Source organism: Lissotriton vulgaris, chromosome 6 (assembly GCF_964263255.1).
Source record: "Lissotriton vulgaris chromosome 6, aLisVul1.2, whole genome shotgun sequence".
Taxonomy (NCBI): Eukaryota; Metazoa; Chordata; class Amphibia; order Caudata; family Salamandridae; genus Lissotriton; species Lissotriton vulgaris.
This window is the reverse complement of record NC_141694.1, coordinates 703,452,699-703,474,396: the sequence shown is the minus strand read 5'-3', so window position 1 is coordinate 703,474,396 and position 21,698 is coordinate 703,452,699. Positions and strand designations below refer to the sequence as shown.

Sequence of the window (21,698 nt, the reverse complement as noted above, 5' to 3'; positions counted from 1 at the left end):
GAATTAAATCCCCTCTGCCATAGAGTAAAAGTATTTCACAAGGCACCTTGGATTTTTGACCTTGTATAGGAGTTTTGGCCTTTGAGCTCGTTTCTCTATATGGTAATGGAACTCTACAGTGACTTGCAATATCCTTATGATGTACCATATGGGGTGTTGTATCCCATATATTGTGAGACGTTGAAGAAATATAAAGTAGTACTTGAAGAGGAAAAATTGCCTATATGTCAGCGTCCAACATAGGAGCCTGCAGAATTTTGTCAGGGCTGTAGTGTTAATGGAGATGAATAGCAGTTTACGATTAGGACTTCCGTTTTTATGATATCTGTTTTTTGACACTTTCACCTGTATTTAAACATATTCATCCTATTATTATTATTTTTACAAAACAATTGGAACATATCCATGTATGTTATTTTTCAGGCTGTGAAAAATAAGTTGTAACTAATACAGTGTAACATTTATTTAACTGGCAAATGTACACTCACACTTTAACGTCAGTGGGGTCCTAGTGTGCTAAGTTGCCATTGTTACTAAAACAACACACTCACCCAAAAGCATTAGCATTGTGTACCAGCACATGTGAACGTAAGCACCTTTTTAAGTAATATTAGGACATTTTATCCTGTGTTTTTATACTTCTGTAATCTCAGTGTACATAGCTATTTTCCTCGTAATTATGATCAAGAGCACGGAGAAACATTCAAAAGAAAATCGAATTTCTAAATGTTTTCATTAAAAAAAAAACAATTATTACAGACATGGAACCAAAATATTTTTCGTCTGTATTTTATGTGGCAAAATCCGGAAAAAACGAGAAGCTTGTAACCGTATTTATGAGTAACTGGGATAAATATCTGTGGCACGTGCACACACTGTTCAAGGCGTGGTGGCTACAGACACATTGTGGTGATAAGGTGGCCTGGTTGGGATGGAAATGTCCTCTGCATGTCTCTGTAGAGACAGAATTCCTGCCAGACTTTCAGCCCTTAGTAAATCCAAGTGATGCCTGGTGTGAACTTTTACTTTTGCCTCAGTGAACACAACAAGCACACATAGCAATTGATGGACACACACATAAGTGAAATGAGATGCCAGAGCCTGGCTTTGAGGTCATGATCAACAACACCAGAAGAGCAATCTTCTATTGAAGAATGTCTATTATACTCTTTCCGGGTTAAGAGTGACTGGCAGTTGCAGCATTATTTCTAGTGAAATGGGCAGATCCCATCACTGGACAGGCAGTGCCGGGCACCCGGCATTTCCCCAGGAAGCTGGAAGGGTGGGGGGAGGTTTTGTTGCTGGTCAGCCAGTTTTGTCACTGTGGGCCAATTTTGCAACAAAACCAGCAGGTCACCACTCACTTTTCATTTACCAGCCTCTCGGGTATGTCATGATGGCAGGGCTGGCTTGAACAACGATTTCATGCCGGAGTTGGGCAAACTAAGCTTAGCACCGTTGTCTATCTTGTTTTTTTCCATTTCGGCAGTCGCTGTGGAAATAAAAGACAGACAACTGTGCTGCGCAGAGCAACTGGCCATGCAGGGCAACGGTCTGGTGCGGAAAGAAATCACTGGGCAGACAAGTGTAGTCCATTCCCCAAGCAAGCTGGCCGGCAATAGCCAGCCACTATGATTGATTGCTTTGGAAAGTGTAGAAATGTCATTCTTATGCCAACCGACAACATGGCACGGCCAAGTTGGCGGTTGAAATCAGAGAGTAATTTCTATACTTTCGGTATTCCTATGTCAGTGTTTTGTGAAGTTATTTGGCACCAAACTGGCAACCAGGGATGTTCCTTACCAGGTAGTGACTGAGTGACCTGGGAGCCTTGACTGCCAGCTATGGGAAAGATGGTGGCACTCACAAAACAATAAGGGGCTTATTTATGAGCCCTTGCATCACTTTTGAGCCGCCGGTGCATCACTTTTTGTGACATACCAGCAGGGTAAAAAATGCGCCATATTGTGTCATATTTACAAAGTGACGCATCTAGGTAGATGCGTCACTTTGTAAACCTCTGCACCACATTATACCTGCGCCAGGTATAATGTATGCAGGGTGGCCGTTTTGATGGAAGTAAGCCTTGTAGAAGTGACGCAGTGAAATCTATGAGATTTCACTGCGTCACTTCTAGGACACAAATGCATCAATATCTTATGCCTGCCTCCCAGCAGGCATTAGACTGACGCAGGCACATTTGAAATGGGACTTGCTCATGTGAAATGACCCATTGATGGAGTTGCGTCACTTTTGTGACACACTCCAGCAAGGCATAATTTTTGCGCCTACAGAAACGTCAGAAATACTGACTTATCTGTAACTCCCTGCGACATGATGAGTCATCCTGTAAATATGACACATCCAGCATGTCGCAAGGAGGGCGCAATGAAAAGTGACGCACACTGTTTTCATGCAGTGATGCGTCACTTTTCATAAATGAGGTTATAAGAGTTTAATATTGGTCGCACTGCTCCTTCTGGTCATGTACTGTTATGGAATGCCTATTCCATGCGGCTGTGGGCCTTAAGATCATAGAATCTTGCATATATCCCAGAACACATTAGTTATATCTGGAATTCCTGTCTCTTCACCCAAAGATGTATATATAATTTTCAGGGCTGTTTGGAGCAATTGTTCTTTTTTATGGAATTCTAGCTAATGTTAACTTTGAGGACAAATGTGGCAACCCTAAATTCAGGGAGGTTGCAAGTAAATTAAGGAGAGTTCCTCTCGTTCAGGGAGTCATGGTTACTTGAGCAGTTACAAAGCAACTTAATAATGGGTGTTAATTTTACATCACTGCATTGGTTTGTGCATTATCCTAGGACTTTTGAAAGGCTAATTCGTCTTTGATGGGACAGGGAATTCACTTTCTGTAGGTCATCCAGTGATATCCACGGCAGCTGCTTACCTTGCTGAGCTATCTAATGAAGGTAGATCAGCTCAGGGGGCTGGCAAGGCACAGTGACAACACAGAAGACTTTATCATTCCTGGGGGTGAGGCGGAGCTGAGCAGATCTGTGCACACTCATTGATGGTTACCTGTCCGGGTAAAAGTTACTCATTTGCGGATAGACTGAAAATGTGTACAAAATCACACAGAGTGAAAACTCATTTGGGACATTATGTCTGAAGTACACTATTAGGAAGTGGCCTTCAAACTTTTTAATGCCCCCGCCCCTATAGTGGAAAAAAATCATTGCCCCCCCTCTAAGTTTTTCACAATTATTCTATCAAATTGTATCTATTAAAAGTATCCACAGTAAGGGGCGGGGATTGGCGCAGATAGTGCTGATCTCCAGGCATGTGTTTCTGGTTAATTACCCATCATCAGTAGAGAATACAGTCTTGTATTTTGGGTTTTGCTGAGTAGGCTGACAAACCTTATATCAGGTCCGGTACCTCTCACTGGCGCGCAGGTCCTTCATCCACGCGCTCGTCAGCTCAATGACTCACGGGAGTACTTTAAATAGACAACAGGATGTGGGAGCACACCGCTGACCTCTCAGGCAAGGTTCGCCCCTGGCATTCCTGTGAGTCATTGAGCTGACGAGCTTGTGGATGAAGTACCTGTGCAGTGAGAGGTCTCGGACCTGATGTAATGTTTGGCAGCCTACTCAGCAAACTCCAAAATACAAGACTGTATTCTCTACTGATGATGGTTAATAATCCAGAAACACATGTCTAGAGATCAGCACTATCTGCTCCAACCTTGGCGAAATACTCGAAAATATCGGAGCCATCTACAAGAGACTGCAATTCCCAGAACGGTTCCCAGATGGTTAGCCATCTTCACACACTGATCTGAGTGTCATTTATATTTTTGCTTCCACCCACCACAGGGAAATTACCTCTTGGAGTTTTGTCAAGGCTTGAGTGGTCTTCAGATGTGAGTTCTGATGTCCATTTAGATTTTGGGATAATAGGCTACACTACATTTTTATTTGTTAACATTTTAGGCTATGCTTCTTGCATGTGTTATAATTTGCTTTTAGATTTGTCCATGGGTGTGCTTGTAAATGGTTTGTATTTATGACATAAGAAGTCTGGGAGGGAGCTGAGTGTCTGGGAAGACCTGAGAAAGGATAACCAGATTCTCTCCAGGACAGGGGTGCCTTCTTTAACCATGAGATTAAGGATTAATATCAGCTAGTAGTAATGGTTCATTTTCAGTCACTGCAAGAGGTAGGGAATGAGGTCTGGTCTAAGAACCTCTAGGGTCATATTTATTAATGAGTTGTGTTGCTTTTGTACCACGCAATGGAGTACATGCACAATGCAACCCTTAAGTGCAATTTATAAAACCATGCAAGATGTTAGACCTGTCATTCTTAGGGTGCTTTCCCCCAAACATTTTGCCTGCTTACCTCTTCTTTTTGCTGTATATTTTTGTTGGCGTTAGGACTCTGAGCACTTTACTACTGCTGACCAGTGCTAAAGTGCATGTGCCTCTCCCCTAAACATGATAATATTGGTGAATACACAAATTACATATTTAGTTTACTTGTAAATCCAGGGTAACAGGGTATACCATATACCCAGAGCCTGTAATCTAAATGCTATTAGTGGAGCTGCAGCACTGGTTGTGCCACCCACACAAGTAGCCTTTCAAACCTGTCTCAGGCCTGCCATTGCAAGGCCTGTGTGTGCAGTTTATTGCCACTTCAACTTGGCATTTAAACCACTTGTCAATCTTAAACTCCCCTTTTATTGCACATAAGTCATCCCTAAGGTAGGCCCTAGGTAGCCCTCAGGGCAGGGTGCTATGTAAGTAAAAGGTAGGACCTCTACTGGTAAGTTTTGCACATCCTAGAAGTTAGGAACAGCTAAATTCGCTTTTCACTACTGTGTGGCCTGCTCCTCTTATAGCCTCACATTGGGAATTCCTTAAAAAACTTTAAAGCTGTAATTCCTGATTAGAAAAGAGTAGTTGCTTCATGTTTCATATCCTTGGAATGGTAATGATACATTCTTTTTATTGGTAAAGTTGGATTTAACATTACTGTTTTAGAAATGGTACTTTTAAAAAGTAGACATTTCGCTGCTCTTACTACTATGTGTGCCCTGCAGCCTGTCTCCAGTACACGCCTGGGGTGGGTGACAGCTGCACTTTGTGCATTCCCTCGAAACTGCCACACACTAGAAGGCTGGGTGTGACAGAGAACTTGTGCATATATCTGCATTCTGATAGTTCTTCCTGGGCAGGAAGAGGGGGGAGCTGACACTTACTCCCACCAAAGGGCCGATTACCACCTACTGATAGTCTGGAGCCAGGGTTGGGAAACTGTGCACTTCAATTATCTGCTTTGACGTCACCCCCACTTCAAGGGCACGACTGGGTATACGTACAGTGCCTCTGACCCTACAAAGACAGTATACTACTGGACCTGTGAAGAACTCTGCCATGAGTAAAGACTGCTGTGCTGCAAGGATTGTCACTCTGCTTGACTGCTGCTCTGGAAAAACTGATTTTCTGCTCTTCTGTGCTTCACTGCTGTCTGCTGATCTCTGCCTTGCTGACGGCAAGGACTGGACCCATCTCACATGAACCCACAGTGATTCCAAGGGCTTTCCCCCTGCTCTGACATCTCAGGGCCATCCATCAAAGACTTCCTACAACTCTGCAACATGGGAACAAGTCCTGCCTGCCAAGTGGTGCCAATCCAGTCCTGAGGCCTTGAAAGTGAGCTTCCTCTGTACAGAGCCATCAAAATTAATGCAGTGATGGCTTAGCGCCGGTCGGAACCGATGCACTGCCCTTCGACATGTACTCAGGAGTCGATCAATGACATTGCTTTGACGGACTGCGCGGCTTGACGACAACGGACAGTGCGGTGCGACAAGGACACATTGCCTTCATCGTAAAGGGGTCATTGAAGAAGCCTTCATTGCCTGCGCGAATCGGAACTGATGCATCCAGTTTTCAATGTCAACCCTTGCTCCATCCAAGGTACTTTTTCAGCTGGACCTGTGTGATTCCTGTAGCCAGTCTGCCCTCCAGCGCGGTTGGCCTGAACTCTGGATTTACCTCTTGCCCAGCGCGACCTCAGGTAACCCCTAAGCGCTATTTACTTCTAAGCACTATTTTTTGATTTATTCTTTAAAAAATCATAACTAGGGTTCTACTTATTTGATTTTATTCATTTTTTGGAATTGTTTTACTTCTAAAAATAGTATCTATTATTCTAAATCTTTGTGGAGTATTTTTGAGGTGTTTTCATTGTGTAACTGTGCCTATATGTGTGTCGAACACATACTTTAGACAGAGCCTCCTTGGCTTACCCTGATTAGAGTGATGGTTCCTGCTTGTACAGGAAGCCGACTCTGCCAACCAGAATCCCCAGTTTAAGGCCACCTTGCATGGCTCTGAGTGGCTAAATGAATCTAGAGTAAAACAACATCACGCAAGTCACTGCGTTGAGTTACTATGCCCCAGGGTGGCGTTCCATGGGCTGTGCATGTTTGTTCCCACGCAAGACCCCTGGATTTTGAAGCATTACCAGATTTACCATAAGTGGTAGACCTGGGCATGCACAAGAACTGCTACGCCTCCCCAGATGAGGCACAACAAGGGGAAATATGTAGGCACAAACTAAATCCTGTTTATGATGCAATCTCCCTTGCCCCATGGTGCAAGAGTGACTGCATTGGCGCTAGGTCACATATTGCGCACCAGCGCTGTGGAAAGGCAGGAATGCGCTGTATTATCTTAAATACGGGCCTTTCATCCAGCCTTTTCCCTGTCACGCAGCACACAAGGTGGCTTGCTGCACTGCATCACATATTGATAAATATGCCCTTACCGTCTGTGTTTGTTTGTGTCTGTGTCAATGCTATCCTTAGTGGGATGCAACCGTGTGGAAAGCTAAGTTTAGCAGTTGTTGGAATTGACTTTCAGATGGTGTTTGCTCGCACAATGCCTTCAACCTACATTTCCATGTGACCGATCCAGGTTCCTCGGCCACTGTATCATCATTTATTCTCCAAGCCTATACTTCCATGTGTGGGTCTTGCAAGTCCATTCTTATAGAACTTTGAACATTCATGCAAAGAAACCTTCACTTTTTAGCCCCATTGTTCCCAACAAACATACCGAGCAGCAGTGAAAGGATGGTCGTTCTTTGCAGTACTTATGTTAGTTCACCTCTTGATTTGTATGTTTGTTTATCTCTTGGTTAGCATGTTTGTTCATCTGGTGGTTCTCACGTGAGTTCCTTTTTGGCACTGTTTGTTTCCTTCTTGGTTCTCCAGTTTGTTCACTTCTTGATTCTCCTGTTGTTGCTATTTTTTGTCCTGGTGCTTCTTCTGCTTGTTCGCCTCTTGCTTCCCTTGAATGTTTTTGACTCAGCTTCTTGCCTTCCTAGCACAGGATAGAAGTGAAGATTATGCCGAACTGTATAACTTAAACTGGGGACTGAGGGATGAAGGGTGATCTGGGTTACTATTGTCCTGCTGCCATAATGCTCATTGAAAAGAGTAGCTCATGCTTCATTTAAGGAGCTGCAGACCGTGAAATTGCTCCAGTGAGGTTTTTTCCCACTTGTGCTTTGTTTCTGATTGGTCATTAATTCCTTAGGGATCAGATTGCGAGTTGCTTACATCTCTCTCTCTCTCTCTTTCGGCTTGTCTGTCTTTCTCTTTTCCTTCTTTCCAACGCTCCTCCCCTCCACGTTCTTTCTCGCTTCCCATGCCCTCTTCCATACTTCACAATGCACTTCTTTCCACCTTCTCACTCAGCAATCCTTCCTTTTTCACCATACATTCTCCGGTTTTTCTTTCTATTCCTATATTTTCTATGCAACCCATTCTCTCCCTGCCTTTCTTTCTCACTCTCTTCTCCCTGCTCATCTACCACTGACGCCCTCTCTGCTGTTCCCTTCCGGTTCCAGGTCGGATCTTGGACATCCCCTGCAAGGTGTGCGGGGACCGCAGTTCCGGGAAGCATTACGGGGTCTACGCCTGCGATGGGTGCTCTGGATTCTTCAAACGAAGTATCAGGAGGAACAGAACCTACGTATGCAAATCTGGAACCCAGGTAACCCCGCCCACACCCTCGAACATCCCTTTCTAACCCAGACTGTTCGGAGTCCCGACTGATGACATTTTATTTCTAACAGTGTTCTAGAGATAGTTTCTAAACACAGAGGATGTGTTTACTTAAAGCAGGCAGGGGCAAGGCTATCATTGGTGCAGCAGATGCAGTGGCACCGAGGCCTACAATTTGAGGGACCCATTGAACTCTGATTATTTACTACTACAAAAGAGTCAAAGCGGTAATTTTCCGTGTTTGCAAGAGGGCCACTGGCATCCTTGCCAGGCAACTGCTCACAGGTGGGTTAAGGTGGGAACGACATAATTGTCAAGTATTTGATGTTTATTGACTGTACCAGTCCAGTCAACGACCCTAGAAGCAGAAAGCAGAACATCGAGGTATAGGCAGGGTCTGTCGAATTATGCTGAAGTGGAGAACCAAATTATGTGGCAGGGTTGACTAAATCATGTTACATGAAAAGGCAAGTTATGTGGCATAATGCAGCACATTCTGGGGCAGTATTATTCCAATGATATTGTCAGTTTACTACACAATAATAATTACCTGGGCACATGTTTCACCTCATTAGTACCTGACTACAGTAATAAATAACTAGAAGGTAACCAGTTAACTTTTCCAGAGGGTCAGCCGCTGCACTGCACAGCACGTTATACTTTTTAAATAACTTTTGATCTCCTTGAGCTGGAAGTATTTTCCTCGCATATTAATCAGAATATGATGGATTATGTGGCCAGTGATGTAAATCCGTAATTATGCACAAAATGACCCATTGTAGAATACCATAATTCCAGTGGTCCCGGGTATAAGGATAAGACCTGACGTAGGGCCTGATATGGGACTATGTTATACAGCGCTAGGAATCGACTCCCGGAGGAGTATCTCCACGCTTCGACCGCTGGGGAACCCGTCCTGGCTCACCCTGAGAGATGGTCCCTAATGGATATCTCTAAGGTGCGACCAAGCATCCCCGGCGGTCTGGAGGGGCCGTTGTGAAGATGAGGCAAGCTAATGCCCAGAGTTGCCGAGTGTGGTCCCTGACTGGAGCAGGCACCGAGGCGAGAATTATAGAGCCCGCTGACCCTGGTCCACGACCCTGCCGCGTCGGGAATCGAACCCTGGTCCCGGGCCGTCCTCTACTTTCAGGTCTGCCGCCTCTAACCAGTGAGCCACACCACTCCACAGAAAGTGAAACCCTTACTCATTGTGCAACTGAATCATAACTGCAAGGTTCCTTGTGCCTACTGATTAACATTAAGATCGGTATGTCATATCCAAAAATGCTGCTCTAGGATGTTCAAAGTAATTAATCTTTAACCATACAATTATGAATCTCTCTAATCAGTTTTTCTGCAAATAGATTCAATTGAGGCATATTAATACCTTTGTATATATAAACTCTCATATGTGCTTGCAGCACGTTGAATATTTTGAGCGGAAGAGCCCTGAAAAAGCACCAGGATGCCGCAAAACACGTTTTGGCTCCAGTTAAAAAAAAAAAATAAGGCTCAAGCATATATCATCTAGCTGCCGCTCAAGTATAAAAGATTAAGCTACGACTGAAATCAGAATTGGATCATTGTTATAATCGGACGACATGGATGGGTGACAATTTGGAGATTTTGGTAAGCATACCGAAGGAAATAGGATTGAACCTAACCCTCTCAATTGGAGATCAATCTGAGGATCAATTGCATGATACGGTTTGTGATGTGGTAGGGATGTTTCAATGTTGTTGGATATAAAATACAAACTATATAATTAAATGTGGGATAAAAAGGGTTTGTTGTTTTAATGTGGATACGTGTAGGCATGTATGGATTTGTATATATTGTTGTGCAGTGAAAGACATAAAAGATTTAGACATTTGTTAGTCTTTACTTAGATGTAAATTGTCTCCTTCATAGGAATGATATGAATGTATCAATTCATTGCATTTTGGAAATGATGGGCTCCCCTTTTATTGATTGTTAAACTATGAAGTAGGTCAGAAAGTTTACTGGGCTAAAAAGGTAGGAACTAAGGGCAAGGTCAATGCATTTGAATGACCTTCGATACGGAGTCATATTGACAGATTTGTTTCCTAATCTGTTGAAGTCATTGGCAGTTTCTACAGGTTATTTAATTTCAGCATATCCAAAGCTGAGTGTAGGAGCGATTGCCATGGATGATGAGTTTTAATTTACATAATTTCTGCCCAAATTAAATTGCTTAATGAGTTTTTGAGATCCTCCCTCATTTTTTGCAGATTTTGTTGAAGGGCCCCTGTTGGACTTCTTGTTAGCTTACCAAATTGAACTTTAAGCCGATCTTTGCATGTGGCGTATTTCTTTCGACGTATGAACACACATTGATATGCATTTGCTTGTAAAGTGTCAGTATGTTTGTGACTATTTCTCCATTGAAGGATTTCAGTTCCATAAGTTAGAGTGGGTATTCATTGTCTGTTTATGACTTTGAGGATAGGCTTCATTGATGGGCCATACAATTTGTTGTGCAATGATTTAAACACAAATGTCAAAGATCTTACCTTTATTCTTAAGGATTGAAGATGGTCTTGAACGTGTCCTCGTTTACTGCAAAGAGGCCTTGGGCCTCTGCCTAAACCAAAGCGAATCCCTCCTAGTGCCAATCTGCGGTGACTCAGAGTTGACCTCTTCCTGTCAGGGGTCCATACTGATACGCTGCCTGAGCTTTATATACATAGGCGTCACCATTGGCCTGGAAACCAAACTAACACAACACGTGAACTTTACACCTCTTCATACTCAAATAAAAAAGACCTATCATGCTGGCGAAACCTGCCGCTTAATATCCTCAGAAGGATCCCGCCTTTCAAAATTATGATCCTCCCCCATTTCCAGTATACTCTACAACAGTTCTTGCTACCGATCCCAAACATGTGGTTCAAGAGGGAGGCCGCTGAAATCTACCAAGGGGTAAGTAAGGTCCCCGGCATTGCCGTGACCAAGTACCATCAAACAACTTATGATGGAAGGATGGCGATGGCGGACATACAACTATACTCTTTCATAGCCCAAGTGATGGTGGTAAATGAATGACTTAGTGGAGGGTGTCATGACTTGGCCTACTGAACGGAACTCTCCTTCCTAGGGCTGGAAAAGCTGATGGGCTTCCTATACTCTAACCAAATCCTGAAACACCTCTCTAAGGCCAACAAGGTGGTGCTCCAGCACTGGAGGGCTTCTGTGCAGGTCATGGGGTCGGAGGGCAGACTGATTCAGCAGACACCTTAGAGACTGCCGTAACCTCCATCACACCACACAATTACAAGGGTTCCACAGATGGGACAAGATCAGGATCTCCAATTCGGGGGGACGTTTGGGAGAGGGCTCACATGCGTTCGTTCCAGGAACTACAAAACCACTTTCAGCTTTCCAAGACCCAATTCCACCAATATCTTTAGCTCTGGCACACCCTAGCAGCGTCCCAATCGAAATTGAATTGTAGAACCTCCCCGAATGTAATCCTCTCAAAGCTAAACGTATTATGGGGTCCATCAGGAAGTGGAGGATTTCTCCAATTTACCACATGCGGATGCTCAACTCTCTAGGACCACTGAGATGCCTTAAGCAGAAATGTGAAATCTGGGGGGTCTTGAAAATGCTCAATGCATGAGGCATGTATGCATCCAAAGTAGTTAGCCATTTCTCAACTCTGGCTGATCCAGCTCCACTACCTCTATGCCACCTATCTTATGCACCAATGCCGATGGCACCCGGGCCTCATCCCAAGCCTGGTCTGTAGCAAAGTGTTTGGCCTGACGTCAACTTCTTTCATATGGTTTGGTAATGTCCCTTTGTTAGACCTGGCTTTTTCAGCTGGTTTACCCCCAGACTTTTTGGTCTCCTGTTTTTGACCCTGTTTTTGTTGGTTTTAAGACTCTGAGCACCTTACCACCACTAATCAGTGCTAAAGTGCATATGCTCTCTGTGTAAATTATTATTATGGATAGTTGTTTCCATGATTGGCTTTTTTGATTTACTACTAAGTCCCTGTATGTGACCTGGGACTCTAAATCAAATGCTGCTAGTGGGCCTGCAGCACTGATTGTGGCACCCACTCAAGCAGCCTTGCAAAAGGTTATCAGACCAGCCACTGCAGTGTCTGTACGCAGTTTTTACTGCTATGTCGACCTGGCAAGTGCACCCACTTGCCAGGCCCTAACCGTCCCTGTTATTACATGTGAGTCACCCCTAAGGTTGGCCCACGGTACCCCTGTGAGATGGGTGCAGTGTATGTGAAAGGTAGGACATGTCAGCCTAGTGTGAGTGACATGTCCTGATAGTGAACTAGAGTGTATTTAGTTTTTCACTATTGAAACACTATCTGTCCCATAGGATAGAATGGGCGTTTATTTATAGCATGGGTACTCACAAACTTTCTCTCGAGGGCCAAATTTACAGTGTGGTTTGTGTCCGAGGGCCGCACCAGTGGGGGCGGGGTCAGTGGGGGAGGGGGCGGGGCTAGAGCAAAAAAAAACTGCGACCATGAGGTTGATCACAGGTCCCCGCAGCGGACGCCTTCGTCCACTGAGCCACCAGACCCCGCATACACACATCTCTCTCTCTCTCTCTCTCTCTCTCTCTCTCTCTCTCTCTCGCTCTCTCTCTCTCTTTATCTCTATCTCGCTCTATCTCTCTCTATCACTCTCTCTGTCCTCCCTCTCTAGCTCTCTCCCTCCCTCCCTCTCTCCCTCTCTCCCTCTGTCTCACTCACTCTGACTGTCTCACTCCCTCTCTCTCCTTCTGTCTCACTCTCTCTCTCTCCTTCTGTCTCACTCTGTCTCACTCCCTCTCTCTCCCTCTCTGTCTCACTCACTCCCTCTCCCTCTCTCCCTCTGACTGTCTCACTCCTTCCCTCCCCCTCTCTGTCTCCCTCTGTCTGTCTGTCTCACTCTCTCTGTCTCCCTCTTTCTCTCTCTCTCTGTCTCCCTCCCTCCCCCTCTCCCTGTCTCCCTCCCTCCCTCCGTCTCCCTCTTCCTACCTCCATCTGTCTGTCTCCCTCTCCCTCCCTCCATCTGTCTGTCTCCCTCTGTCACCCTCTGTCTCCCTCCCTCTGTCTTCCTCCCTGTCTCCCTCTCCTTCTCTCTGTTTCCCTCCCTCTGTCTCCATATGCCTGTCTCCCTCCCTCGGTCTCCTTCCCTCGTCTCCCTCTCTCTGTCTCCCTTCTCCCTCCATCTGTCTTCCTCCGTCTCCCTCCGTCTGTCTCCCTCCTCCCTCTGTCTCCCTCCCTCTGTCTGTCTCCCTCCCTCTGTCTGTCTCCCTCTTTCTGTCTCCCTCCCACTGTCTGTCACCCTCCCTCTGTCCCCCCCCTCTGTCTCCCTCTCCCTCCCTCCCCCTCTCACTGTCTGTCTCCCTCCCTCTGTCTGTCTCCCTCCCTCGGTCTGTCTCCCTCCCTCGGTCTGTCTCCCTCCCTCCCTCTGTCTGTCTCCCTCTCTCTTCCTTTCCCTCCCTCTCCCTCCCTTTTACTCCCTCCCAGTGCCCCAGCACATTTATCTGTGAGGGGCTGCCAATACCATAATTCTCTTAAAAGGGAGTGCCAGCATCTTGTTCATTGCGACGCCGGGACTGAGAAACATTGCCTGTTTTTAAAACAATGTGGTTTCTAAAGACACTGCCCTAAGCACTAGCGCTGCTTGTCTGAAGGACCGCAATACTTTGTCAGCTTCAATTGCTTACCTGCATTGGACTGAGTGGTCCCAATACTCCTTCACTACAGGAATTGCCAGCAATAACATAATTACTCGAACGGAAGCGCACCAGCGCTTCAACATGCACTGACTGCAGGCAAGTTTGGAATGCGTCTATGTAACTCAGAAACATGTGTAACAACATAAGTCCCCACACCCACCCTCATACATCCACACAACCACCAACATACACAAAAGCACCCACCACCATATATATGTAGAACTACACAAGGTCATACGTCCACAAAAGCAACATTGTAACCCAGCACACAAAAGTGAAAAAATATGCACAAAAAATTCCTAGATTCACAGAAAAATGTGAAGTCAGAAGGGAATTAAAGGTAGCTAATATGTTACAATAGTGTCTTCTTAAAATGTAAGAAGTGGTGAAATTATTGAGTTAAGGCTCTACCTTTGCTTTATATCACAGTTCTGTCATACTCAGTCAACCTTACCTCTCACAACTTCAACACAGTCTTGCTATGTTACCCACTTTTTCAAACAAAATGTAGCACACACCACAATATAAAACATGAATAACTTCATCATATGCCAACACACTACTATAGTATGCCATCACACTCACTGTAGATGCGTCCACCTAACATCTTAGGATAGCACATTCACCATCGTACAGCTGCCCACTAAAAGCTATATATGACCACTCAGGTTCCATTATGTGCTACTAGCCACAAGTATACGCCCACTCCCGCCCTTCAGACAAGCACTTTCATACACCCACAAACATATCCATACACACACCTGTGAATGCCGACACGTCCAGCCTCATCATAAACGCACACACTCATCATCATATGCCAGTACAATGATGGCCAGCATGTTCCTGCACAGTTTTTATTTACCAGTGTTTACCTCTCTGAGACCGCAGTCAAACAATCATACATTCTTTTACAAATGTATAAACATAATCAATGATTCTGTCAAACACGTCTCATTTTAAGGTTTCTCGAATAATATAACACGTGGAAGTTAAGACTGAATTAGTACAACGGGCCATGACACCCCTAGTGCTCTTGCAATCTTCTTTCTAAAAATGATTTTGCTTCCTCTGTTGGGATACCCGATGCAAAACGTCTGGAGAAATGCAAAGTGTGCCTTTTGTTTATGCCACGTGGGAAGTCCCACTACCTCCCTCTGTCACCCTCTTCACCTCACCCTGCGTGTCTCAGCCTGGGCTGAGATAGCCTCCTGCCACACACAGCCCCACCCGAGCACTTCACAGCTCTTTAGAAATACCATTTGTATGTTAATGAGGCCTTGCTGTACTTAACCTCTTCTTAGGCCCCTGCAGCTCCACTATCCTTGGAATCACCCGGCGGCCGGCCCCACAGAGCAGCAGAGTCTCTCAGACTCGCGCTGCAGTAACCAGCAGTGTTTGAAGACACGATTTCCTTTTTTTTAAAAATACAACACGGGTACGATGTCTAGAAGGTCAGCGGGCCGCCAGAGACGGCTTGCCGGGCCGCCACTGGCCCGCGGGCCATACTATGAGTACCCGTGATTTATAGCATATTACAAGTATAACTTCCCATTGGGACACAATAGAAAGCCGGAGTTTAGTATGCCTGAACTCAGAATATAAAAATGCATCTTTTAGTCAAGATAATTTTTATATTCTGTGTTTGAAAATACCACTTTTAGAAAGTGGGTATGTTCTTGCTTAGCCATCCTGCTGTGTGCTTCTGCTCATTTGTCGGTTGAGTGACAGGGGCTGAGGATGTGCATTCACTGTAGACAGCCACTGGGGTAGGGGGTTTGAGGTGTGTCCTGCCTTTCTTGGATGAGTCAGGGCTGGGCTGAATAGACCTGGGATACATTTAGAGTAGGAGGAGGAGATTTCCTGGCACCTGAATGGGCCTAGTCTGCCTTACACAATGCTGTCCCCACCTCCTGCCGGGAAGCTGGACCAGGGAGGACAGAACTAGTTTTGACTGTGCACAGAGCCTTTCTGAACAACGAGAAATGCAGTATAAATATTGGGGCTTAGACCCCAGAACTTTAGATTACATCTGGACTCAAGAGGAACCTCTGCCAAGGAGAAGAGCTGGGAAAGCTGAAGGAGAAGTATTGCCCCTTTTCTGTGTGCTGTGTGGGGTTTACCTGCAGTGGCTGTTTCTGCCAAGGAGAGGACCAAGACTTTGTTGTGCACTGTGTATCCTGCTTGAAGAAGATCTCCAAATGCGTGGTGTAGATCTTGCCTCTTGATCTGAAGTCTCAGGGCCACAAAGACTTCATCCCTTCTGTCTTCCTGCACCTGGAACTGCTGTTTCAGCTGCCAAAGAGGGAAAAAGCAACACGACAAGCGATGTCGCAACCTGCTCCGAAGCCACGGGCATCACTCATGAAGTGCACTACACACAGCCCGACTTGCACTTCATCCTCGACACCTGCAGATGCTGCACCGCATCAACTCCGAAGCCATCACTGAGGCCGCTGCCTGCACCAGAGCCGAGGGCATCGCTTGTGATGCTCACAATGCACCACCCGACCCGTACCGCTGCCTCGACTTCATCGACACTGGTGCTTCATCATTGCGGAGCCGAAACCTGATGTGGGTGACCTCCCAAATCCTTCGAGCCCACATCGTCGTAAAGAAATGGCGCCTTCATGCAACCACGATGTCACCTCCCCGGCAACAGTAAGGAACAGACCCCCATTTCTAACACCCTTGATAGCACTCTTCTGGAGCTGCTTCAAGGGCACCCTCTCCCGAATCTTCTTCTTAGGGCACACTATAGACCTGACGCCCAAGTCTGTTATACTGGGAATCCTAGAGGACGTGGGGGACACTCAGTGAGAGAAAAGGCTGGTGGGGATGGCCACCTGGGTGGCCAAAAGGGACATTGCTTGTATTTGGAAAAGCCCACAACCCCCCACCTTGGATGCCTGGAAATGGGGGGGGGGGGGCTGGTGTGCACAAGAACAGCCAACCTATGAGGCAGGGGCTGCTCACAAAACACTTTAAAACATGGGGGAAATGGTGGAAATGTTATGAGTAGGGGCTCCAGTTGATGATGGAATGAGGCTGTGTCACGGATCTATCTGCTGTTAATCCACTATTTTAAGTCTGGGACTTGGGGATGGACCTAACAAGTTGTATTATGTCTGTATTACAAGTGTAAAAATTAAAAAACAATCAGGTATAAAAAAAAGTTTCTTTGTTTATCGAAAATTATGCTAAGATAGGTGTATGCCGCTATAGCAGTAATTTTCTCTTCTGAATACCACCTTCCTTCTTTTTTTTCAAATGGGTGCCAACAGACATCACTTTAGTGTTCTTGATGTTTGATTCCATTCCATTAGTATTGCTACAGGTTGGAAAGGTAGCTGTTAGAAGTTTTGCTCAATAGAGCAATGTCGTCAGCATACTGCAAGCTAAATATCAGTTGAAAAGTGAGTTTTGGAGGATAACAATTTTCCACATTGATTGTATTGTTTAAATTGGCTATATACAAGTTAAACAGCAGGAGGGCCAGTACAGCTGTCCTTTGTAAATATTTCCCTTGATGTTACATTGTCTACATCCAGTTTTCCAATCACCCCAGTACTTAAATTGAGCAGGTGGTTTCCGGTGCTCGGCACTTGCACTTAATTGTCAACTCCAGTGATTGTGACCGTCTGCCACAAGGTGACGCTGTCTGGCTAATTTAGAGAAGACCCCAACAACAGTTAATTATTAATTCAATATAGATAATAAATGACTATTACCTGCAGCCCAAGCCATTCTTATAGCTTTGGGGGTCTGAAATAGTCTGAACCGTCAAACTTATAGGAGTGTGATGGTTAGCTGTTGTGTTGTTACTATCAAGTCAAGTCATGTCAAGTCAAAAGTACTTTATTCGGCAGCCAAGAGCCATAAAAGCAAAACATTTTTTTATAAGAAAACATATTTCATCAAAATACATTATATGTTAAAAAGCATCCAGCATTACTATAACAATGGTCATGTTAAAAAACCCACAAAGGGTAGATCATATAAAGTGCAACAATGCTAAAACGGTGCGCCAAGACCATAAATATTATCTTGTTAAAATTACATTGCATAGTTTAGTGGAACATATTTACACTGACTGAGAACACAGGAAGGCTACTGCAACTGCAGCTTGGACCTATGTCTAATGGCCCCAATTAAAAAACTTACCACCCTAAAGCAAACCCTGGGTAAGGCTGGAGTTTGAAGATAGAGCAAGGCCGGCCTCACTTGAACAAATTGACAATCTCTGAGATGGGGAAGAATGTACTTCCGGCGCAAAAGATCATAATAGTTGCAGAAGAACATTAGGTGGAGGGTATTCTGCTCCAAGAAAATGTCACAAGGGCAGGGTTTTAATAAATCAGGTTTCGAGTAACCTTTGGGGAATGCCAGTAATCAGGGAACAATGTTCAGACAAAATCTTGTCGAAACAAAACAATGATATGCTTTGTTAACATAGGATAAATATGGTTGCATCTGCTGGCCCAAGCTCAGTGTAGCAAACCTTCTCACTGAGGGTTTGGCTAATTCAGTCTCCTCCCTAAGGCCTTGCTGCCTGTCTATGAACTGCAGTTTAAAAACTCTAATGGCGGTCTTGCCCAGGGACATGGGGTCAGGAACAACTCAGGACATCCAAGACATTTTCTCTGTTCCTTTATGAATTTCAGCCAGGGAATGTGTAAGGCCCCCTCCAGTGCAATACAATCCAACATTATGAGTTGATTTAAATTTGGGGTTGGTTGAGCCCAGATTCTCAACCAGCGTAACAACGAGGCGACCGTGATCTGGTCCGAGATGTAGCCCACCCCCAGTTCCTCATGTGGATTAAAAACGGGGGGTAGCAACAGGGACTGCAAGGAGTTTGCGCATAAAATTGCACTCAGTCCCTTGGATTCCCTTCGCATCCTTGTAGCCCAGATGTCGCTACCATAAGTGGCCATGGGGATACATTCCGCATTATAAACCTTCAATAGTGCGGGAAGAGGCTTTGACCCTAATCTCTTTGCAAAGTCCAGGGTAGCCCCCACGGCTCTGGCTAAAACATTCTTTTTGAGTGTACATTGAGCGCACCAAGTGCCTTGGTCATCAAAAAGTACCCCTAGGTATGGGAACGTGGACACTTTAGTTAGCTCTACCTCATTTCAATCACATTTCGCCTTGGCCGCCTTTCATGAACCTATGGTCATGGCATGTAACTTATTAAGATTTGTAATTAAATCTAAAGAATCCATAAAATCTATAAAACAATTTAGAAGTTGTAGCAAACCCCTTGCAGTTCTGGACAATAAAACCGCATCATCAGCGTACAGAAGTGCGGGGATCATCTTGGTGCCAGCCATGGGTATGTCTTTGCATTAGGATATTAAAGAATCCCTCAGTTTGTTGATATATAACGTAAACAGCAGGAGAGTCAAAATGCACCCCTGCCGGACCCCCCATCCTACTACCCAGGAGTCTGTAAGGCTCCCGTCTTCATTAAACCGGACAGCAGCCGTAGTATTTAGATGGGCAGTGTGCAGGAAAGAGAACAGTTCAGCATCTAGCCCCATATCACACAGGATCGACCACAGTTTGGACCTGTTTACAAGGTCAAAAGCTGAGGTTAGATCCATAAAGGCCAGGTGTAAGAACCCCCCCCCCCCCCCCCCCCCCGGCAACAGTGTACTTCACAATCACCAAAATAGAGATTGAGGCATTGATCCAGTGCTCCTTTCCCCTGCCTGAATACATAGTGGATATCGGAAATTATGTTGGCGTGATCAAGCCAGGCTGTTAGGCGATCCAGTACTACTTTCCCCATGAATTTTGCAGCGGAATCTAGGAGCGAAATCGGTCTTTAGCATGCCGGATCATCCTGGGTGCCCCTTTAAAAAATGGGAATAATGACCGCCTTAGCTCATGAATAAGGAAAAAAAACACAGGCACATGCTGCGTTAAAAACATGTGTTAAAATCTTGGCCCAGACTTTAGGATCTGCCTTGTAAAGGTTAGCTGGTACCCCATCAGGTCCAGGAGCCTTTCCACCTGATGTTGAAGTGATGGCTTTGTAAACCTCATCTGTATTAAAATGGAGGGAGGAACTTGCTAATCCGGGAACTGTTTGTCCCACGGCTTCAGCTAAATTGGCATCACTATAAATGTTACCAAAGTGCTGGACCCATTTCTCGGTAGGGACTATTCAATCTCTGCTGGAGTTTAGCGTGCCAGAAAAGAGAGGACTATTGACCACAGACCAAAATTTAGAGCTATTAGTCAGCACACTGACTTGGCTAAGCTCCTCCCAGGCCTGCTCTCTTAACTGTTTTTTCCTCTCCTGAACTGCGAGTAACTAGGCCTTCCTGCAGCTCTTGGTTAATGTTGTATCTCTCGGTTTTTGCTTAAAGGCCTGCATTAGCTCCTCATGGGCAGCCGAACACGTATCGTCAAACCATCTTTTAAGTTTTGAGCACTTCAATCTGGTTGTGATAGATAAGTTAGAGGCAACCTGCTTAGTGATTGTATCAAAGGCATCTAGAATGGCTCTATCATGAGGTGTCTGGTCCATACAAACTAGAAACTCTGGAGCGCAGGTAGTATACAAGTTCTCTAGAAAACTCTCTGGGGTAATCCTTTCCCACTTTAATCTACGTGCTTCGTCTTTAGTACTGATATTTGTATTAGTAATTTGGCTCGCGAACCCCCCCTCTTTTAATGGCAACCCGGAGAAGGAGAACTAGTATTAAAGGATTGTGGCCACTAAGGCAGTTCCAGGTAACACTTACATTCATTACGGCCGGTGTTAATAGAGCGGATAGCAAGATGTGGTCAATTATACCTGGGCTACCAATGCCTGCATAGGTAGGAACCAGGGCTGACTTATCTGATTGCTATAAACAGTTCAGGTTATGGGCCTATAGAAAGCCTTCTATAAAGGTGTCTGACTATGTGTGTTCAAAGTGGTTTGGCTCCTGCAAGCCATCTTCCTCCTCCAGCATTGAGATGCAATTGAGGCAGCATTTGTGGGTGTTAAAACCCCCTAAGATTAACGTGTCATAATAGGCTTGTCTTCCTTCCCCATAACTGTGTCAACAACGCCGGGATCCGTGGGGTCGCCCTTGATTGGGTTCGATCCTTCTTACAAGGCCGCTCTCAGGCTGTCCACCTCTCCACTTTCTCCGCCCCTTTCTCCCCCCTCACCTGTGGTGTTCCCCAAGGCTCAGCCCTTTCCCCGCTTCTTTTCAATTTATATATGCAACCACTCCTGGCATCCCTTCGTCACTCCCCAGCCACCATATACAACTATGCAGATGATCTGCAACTGATTTTTCCCCTGGACACTTCCCCCACCTCCCGTCTTAACATCCAAACCACAATGCTACTTATTTCTGACTGGATGGCTCATAGCCAACTCAAGTTGAATCCGTCCAAAACGGAACTCGTCCTGGTGGGCGGCCCCTCCAACCCTTGGGATGATAACTTCTGGCCATCTTCCCTTGGCACCCCCCCTCGCCCAGTCAGTACCGTGAAAAGTCTAGGAGTGATCATCTCGGAGGATTTATCTATGAAACCTCAGATCTCTGCAGTCACATCATCCTGCTTTTTCCAGCTGCGCAGGATTCGCAAGATCTGCAGATTCTTAACCAGAGAGGCACTTATTCTAACCATCTTGGCTTTGGTCATCTCCAGGGTTGACTTCTCTAACATCCTGTATGCGGGGATTCCCGCCTACCAGCTTCAAAAACTCCAGCTGATTCAGAACCAGGCTGCTCGCCTGGTGTTTCGTCAACCCAAACATCAGCATGTTTCCCCTCTTCTGAAGAGCCTTCATTGGCTCCCTGTGGCCAAACGGTGCTCCTTTAAACTCGGTTGCACCCTATTCAAATCCCTTCACAACCACGCCCCTGAGTTCATTTCTTCCAAACTCAAGCGATACCTTCCATCCCGCAACCTTCGATCTT

The 21,698-nt window shown here is 45.4% G+C and overlaps 1 protein-coding gene across 1 annotated transcript in view; it reads left to right on the top strand.

The window, feature by feature from the left end:
- Positions 1-21,698, top strand: part of NR2E1 (nuclear receptor subfamily 2 group E member 1) — a 119,688-nt gene that overhangs the window by 58,266 nt on the left and 39,724 nt on the right. The window contains exon 2 of the mRNA XM_086925684.1: positions 7,893-8,038. Coding sequence (XP_086781810.1) covers positions 7,893-8,038 — 146 coding nt within the window. The remainder of the gene's footprint in view (positions 1-7,892; positions 8,039-21,698) is intronic.